General features: G+C 37.6%; 1 protein-coding gene across 1 annotated transcript; it reads right to left on the minus strand.

The window, feature by feature from the left end:
- Positions 1-1,098: 1,098 nt before the first annotated feature.
- On the minus strand, positions 1,099-3,325 carry LOC111800230 (regulatory protein NPR5-like). The gene is made up of 2 exons (XM_023683830.1): positions 2,679-3,325; positions 1,099-2,178 (listed from the first exon to the last, which is right to left on the minus strand). The coding sequence occupies exons 1-2, from the start codon at positions 3,165-3,167 to the stop codon at positions 1,222-1,224; spliced, it is 1,446 nt and encodes a 481-aa protein (XP_023539598.1). The 5' UTR covers positions 3,168-3,325; the 3' UTR covers positions 1,099-1,221.
- Positions 3,326-6,998: the final 3,673 nt, after the last annotated feature.

Here is a 6,998-nt window from a genome sequence, read left to right on the forward strand (position 1 = left end):
ATAGACCCAATTTTCATATAAAATTTTCAATATTTCGTAACTTCTTCAAAATTAAGAATGAGCTCTCCTCCTCATCATACAAACAGTCCCTCTTGATATAAATACCAATTAATTTGATTTCATATCATTTCTTCACTACAATTTTCACATTACATTAAAGAAACATTAGAAGTCTAATTCTCAAAAGAACAATCCAATATTCAAAAACCATATCTTTTAAAACATGAATGATGAAGAAGAACTTAAAAGTAAAATTCTGAATTCATTAGTAATTCTCTTTAAAAGCAAGACGTTAAAATAATGTAAAGATTGAAGCAAAAATAAGTGTTAAAAAAAGTTAGGCTGAAAAGGGGTAAGGACGTAGAAAAAAAAAAGAGGAAGAACATAGATGGGTTTGGCAGCAATAAAAAAAAAAAAAAAAAAAAAAAAAAAGGGTATTGATTTAGAGGAAGAAATGAATCCATATTTAATAACATCAATCAATGTTTGGGTCACATTCATTGTTGCCCTAATGCATGACAGCCACAACTCTCCTCTTCTCTTCTCTTCTCTTCTCTTCTCTCTCTCCAATACATTATTATTATACTTCCAATTATACTTCCATTGCATATAAAACCAAAAAATGTTGTGCTCGCTAATTTGTATTATGGAGGGCAGGTGGGGGACAAAATAATATTTAAAACAACAAAGGGCCCAAATGATATAAAACCAAGTAGATGAGAGTTTTATTATTTTATTATTAGAAAATAAACCCACAAAAGTTTTTATTTTAATAAATTTGATAATTGAAGCCATGTGTGTGTATAAATATATAAATATATAAAGAATTTGGGGTATAAAGAAGAAGAGTATGAAAAGATTGACCTGAGAGAGAGAGAGAGAGAGAGAGAGAGAGAGAGAGAGAGAGAGAGAGAGAGAGAGAGAGAGAGANGTGTTCCAATCAGAGAAGCAGAAGAAATTTAAAGGAAATATGTCAGATTCTATCCCTTGTCTCTTCTCTTCTCTTCTCTTCTCTTCTCTCCCACATCGATTACTTCATACCTTGATCACTGAACTCATAAGCCCTACAAAGAACCCAAATAATAAAAAAAAAAAAAATCCACATAAAACTGAATTAATTAGAAAAAGAACTGACATTATAATTGATGCAATCATAATTGATTCCCCAGAGATGATTTCTTTTAATTTTGAAATTATGTAACATTTTTTGATGGCTGCGCTTCAAAAGTCATGGGAATGGTGGTACATTGTTGGAACACAGCCGCCTTGTGAGCCATGCCTGTTATCCTCTTCTCCATCCACTCTAGAGCCACCCATTTGTGAGGCTCCCAGATTCAAATAAACTAATCTCGAATCCACCTTCAAATTGCTGCTGCTGCTGCTATGATCCTCGCTCATTGGCGGGTAAATTGGAGAGGATGAAGCGTTGATGTTAGCATTGGCATTACCTTCCTCGCGGGAGAGAACTAAGGCTGCGGACTGGACCAGCTCGAGGCAGAGCCTAAGCTTGTTGGGCTCGATGTGGGTTAGTCCAGGGACAGCGCCTTTGAAGAGGAAGTCGGAAGTTAGGGTTCTTAGGATATCCAATGGTGTGATGCCATCGAGGGTTCGGACATTTGGGTCGGCGTGGTGGTCGAGAAGCACGGCCACCATGTCCGGTGACACCATTTCAGCTGCCATGTGAAGTGGGGTTTTGCCAGTGGGGCCAGCTGGGTAGTTAACGTCGGCAGCTCCAAGCTCAAGCAAAGCCTTCACAACTTCACGGCTACAATTCTCAACAGCATAATGTAAGGCCAATGCTTCATCAAGATTCAACCCTTCACCCATTACCATGAGTTTTACAAGCTCAACATCGGAGGAGTCTAACGCCCTTCTCATTCGACGAATCTTTTGATCTTCGAGATCGGCTGCGACCGAGAGGTCGTGATGGTGGTGATGGTGGTGATGGTGAGGCATTAGAGAACGGCGGGCCAGAGATGATTTTAAACGAAGCTCTTCAATTTTAGCTACTACATCAATGGGAAGATGTTTGGTAAGCACCTCTGGAGGGAGACCGGATTTAGCAACAAGGTGAGAACAAGTGGACCAAAGTTGATGCATGTCTTGTTTTCTTGAAGCTAATAACACTTTCATTACATCTTCAATCGATGCCTTCTCCACCATGCTCGCCAGCTGCTTCTGCAATACAACAACAAAAAATAAAAAAAAAAGGATGTTCTTAGTTTTTGCTAAAAAAATTGAAAGAATTCAGAAATTTTGTACTGTTCACCTGCCAAAGATTTCATTTCCAACAAAAACCCAAATGAGGAAAGTGGATTTTGGACAGGGAGATTTACGTTTCATTGTAGAAATGAATAATCAAAACTCCAAATTTAGAAACAAACATTTCTCAAACGTCAAAAACAATCGAAGATTCAGAGATATTATTCAAGAAATTCAAAAAAAAATATATATATATATCCACAAACCAAACCAATTCAATTCCAAGTTCATCAAGAATTGAAATCCAAAAACAAAATCTCAATCCCACATGAGATAATAGGATTTCAGCTCCAAAATTATAGAATCCAAAGCAAAAATTGAAAAAAAACAATATACACGTAATGTAATCAACAAAAACAGAAAATATTCTCAATGCACAGCAAAACACAATGTATCAATCTGAANAGGAAAGGAACCTGAGTGAGCAATGCAAGCTGTTGAACGCCGAAGGATCTAGCAGCGGAGAGAGTATCAAGAGCAAGTTGAACGGCGGAGGTACAATGCGTATGCCAACACCCTCTCTCACCGCAATTAGGGCGAGGCTCTTGCTTCTGCGGCACGATTGAAACTTGTCCACTGTACAAAAACTGCAACAGCAACAAAAACACCTCATACCCCACCGAGTTCACCGGAATCACTTGACTGCTTCCCGCCCTCGACGACGACGACGACGACGACGTCGGCGACCCCACCCTAGCACCACCCAGATCGAGGCCGGACGAGGTGGGTGTATCCGGCCCACAGAAAAACTTCCGAAAGAACAAACTCCTCGCCGCCAAGATGCAGCGGTGAGCGTGAACCAGACGCCCCTCCACGCTGAAGGTGACATCGCTGAAAGCCTGGCCGTTGATGAGAAGATTGAGGTAGTCGAGGGAGAGAGATCTTAGAGAGTCCTCAAGGCTCATGGCCGGTCAACACAATTAAGCTTCTCAAAGTAGGTTAATTCTGAGGAGGAAAAGCTTCAAGACAAGAAAAAGGGTTTCATTTGGGGTTGGTTGTGGTGGTGGTGTGTTGGTATTAGATATTTTTGAGAGAGAATGGAGAAGAATGGAAAATGGATGGGCCTTTTGGGCGGCTGAGCTATATATATTATAAACCCAATTTTATTATATAACATAACAAATACAATTTTGGAGAATTATTTTTAGAATAATATTACATCACCAAATTAAATTAAATTATTTTTTGTTTTTAATTTCAAATAAAAATATAGTGTATGAAGTTGCAATTGGTGATGATAGTGGAGTTATGTGGGGTATTATTATAGAAATAATTAGTGGGTTTTGATGGAACCATTTAAACCTCACTATGTATGAATTTGTGAGAAGTGAATGAAAAGAAACAAACATTACTTTATGTTATTGGATGAAGAAATTTTGTTAAAAAAGGAAAAGGAGAAATAATAATTGAAGAGAAAAGAGAAAAGAGTGTTGGATGGGTCCGGAGGGTTCAAAGCTTCCTCCACAGAACTGCCCTAAAAAGTTGATTTCGTTTTGAGGGAGAGAAGGAGGAAGAGGTGCACGTGGGAACTGGATTGGCACGTGCAGATGTTGTTGAATTGGTTTACATGAAAATAAAAAAGAAAAGTGGAGTAAAAGAGTGGTAGAGAGAGAGAGAGGGGGGGAAATGAAATCCATTGGATTGACAGCACATCCCACTGACTGTCTTATGATATCAAAGACCATGGATTTGACATTTGACTTGTCTTTTCACTCTGCTACTCTCTCCACAGCCCCACCCCCCCGTCGCTCTCCTCTCTTTTATTCCCTTTCTCTCTCTCTCTCTCTCTCTCTTCACCTCTGTTAGTGCATTTTACTTGTACACAACTTTCCCCTCCTATCCACATCCATTTCTCCCTACCACAATTACCAATTACAATTACCTTATATTTTTACTCCTACCCACCACTCACTTATTCATCCCTTTTTACCTTCCTATCACTACCATGTTACTAACTCAATCATTAACATTAACATATTTCATGCTTTCTTCATATATATGTATCAATAATGTATGTATTCTGATGTGGACGTGCATCTAAATTCAAGTATGTGTACTATGGGAGCATGTTTTCAATCAATATTGGTCATCAAAAATGGATATCTAAATAATAATTTTAAATAAAGTTTTGATACGCCTTTAATCTATTTTGCTTTCACTCCAACACAAAATAAAGTTTATGAGAGAATCAAATGGGAGAAAGAGAGATTTAGAAGAAATTGACGTATCTTTTTTCTTTATAAATAGCATAAATCCAATATACATTAGGGTGTAATCAAAATTTTTAACCCTTATTGAGCTTCTAGGCATACTAACCGGCAATAAATTATCATCATGCTTAGTCATCATAGTGCCTCTATATACATCATGCCAAAGTCCCATAGCTTAAATAAATCAATAATACTCATAATTAGGATGCGAAAATCCCTAAATCAAACAAACAAAGTGCCGAAATCCCTAAATCAAACGAACAAAGTAAACGGTTTAAATATTCATTTTACTATGTTTAAGTGGATCATTCATTGGTTAAAATAGTTATATAACGTGTTCATAATCATTTTTTTCCAAGTTTTAGTCGATTCCTATCGATATTTCTTCAAGAAATATCCAAACGATTTCTTACTTGCTCGGACATGTTAGAGAGATCAGTTCTTAGGATTCCCTTGCCTAGATCAACTATCTTCACATCAAACAGGATCATAGTTTTTAAGTCCCTTAGGTATCTTTACTCCTTGGATACAATGACACGGTTGTCGTCTCCTCAACTCCTATGATTTGTTAGGGTGATTTGAATCAAGGACTCGAGTGTCTTCTTGCTCTTTAGGTACCTCTCTCTAGAAGGATCATATATGGGGTTGGGATCCTCCTTCCCAGCCTCTACAAGTGTAGTTTACCATCGGGTGTGCAATGACATTATCTAAATTATGTTGACACATTACTTACACTTTTTATTTACATACCAAGTCACCCCAAGGCGCTACTCATTAGCCTAACTACAAGGGACTTTTAATGACGTCACATACTAACTTGAGGGTAAAAAAACCGATGAATTTTTTTCATTTTTCAAGTGAGATGGCACAATAGATTAATTAAAAACTTTAAGAACAAAAATACATTAAATAGTAAAACAATCAAAATACAAAAATGTATACAAAATCATTTAGGTACCCAAATACAACCAAAATACAAGATATTAAAGAGAACTCACCTAATTGTAGCTGCATAGTTCTTGGATGTTCCGGTCAATCCATCTAAAAAAAATTACAGAATAGCAAAGATGAGTATAAAAATACTCAATAAGCCACCTATTCGTAAGCTCTCTTCAAATTTCTTCTCTTATTCCATGTTTTTTATTTTATGTGCCTAACTAGGCTTTGCCAACTCCATGGTCATTGACATCCTAATTTGATCAAGCTCATTCATTCCATTGAACCTTATCACTTCAAGTCTAAGAGTGTACTTCACCCATAAAGGTTATTTGGAGTTGTAGGTATACTTAACTAGTTGGTTACTAATCAATTTTGTCCGTTACGCGATCTAATTAAATTATAAACTGCATAAAGGTTATTTGGAGTTGTAGGTATACTTAGCTAGTTGGTTACTAATCAATTTTGTCCCTTACGCGATCTAATTAAATTATAAACTGCATAGGGGTTTTTGGTGCACTTAACTAGTTGGTTACTAATTGAAATAGTTCTATGTGCCTATATTATTTACCAAGTCAATGGTCATTCATCTATTGAAACTTGTCACTCCAGATCTAGGGGTGTACTTCACCCATCGAGATTACTTGGGGTTCGAGGTACACTTAGCTAGTTGGTAACGAATCTATTTTGTCCATCTAAGTTCTTACGTGATCTATGTATCAAGTCTCAGGCTCAAAGAGTCGATTTAATGGGTCATGTTGATATCTACCACATATATCTCTATCATATCTTTACGAAATATCTCCCAAATATATCTCTATCATATCTTTACGAAATATCTCCCAAATATATCTCTACCAGATCTTTACGAAATATCTCTACCAGATCTAGGCATCAGGCTCCATATCCCAACCATCTCCCACTTGGAGACTGATCCAGTCAACCCCAACAATCTCCCACTTGGAGACTAATCCAGTCAATCAAGAATTCCATTCTCAATATGTACCATACCACTTGAGGCTTTGCACAACCTCAATGTTTCAACATCAACACAAAATGTTTGCTGGATCTCTTGCCCCCTCTATCTTCTCCAAACACATTGCCATCTTCCACTAACCTCTGACTGAAATGGTATCGCCTTTTGTGTTTTGAATGATAGACTGGGTTCCTCGCCAACTGCATGACACTCTAACTATCCATCTGAAGACTCTTCTCGCGCTGCTTCTTGCCTAATTCTTTTAGATAGTCTGTCATCCATATCATCTTCTTTCCAGCTTCAGCTATTGCCACGTACTTAACCTCAGCAGATGAAAGAGAAACACATTTCTGAAGCCTAGACATCTCATCATCCATGACTTATTGCTCCTACTTGGTTGTATCCTCCAACTGTAGGGCCTCATCAAGGGGCTCTTGTTCCCCTTCATCAGTCACCAACCGATAGTCTAAAGAAGGCACATACTTATCTGGTACTCTGATGGCTCTAGATGATCTTTTCAACACCTGCTCAGCTTCTTGTTCCCTAGCAATAGTCTCAGGAGTTTCTTGAGTATCTGCTACGACATCACTACATGAATCTTTCAACAACTCAAC

The sequence above is a fragment of the Cucurbita pepo genome, chromosome LG08 (assembly GCF_002806865.2).
Source record: "Cucurbita pepo subsp. pepo cultivar mu-cu-16 chromosome LG08, ASM280686v2, whole genome shotgun sequence".
NCBI classification, from domain to species: Eukaryota; Viridiplantae; Streptophyta; class Magnoliopsida; order Cucurbitales; family Cucurbitaceae; genus Cucurbita; species Cucurbita pepo.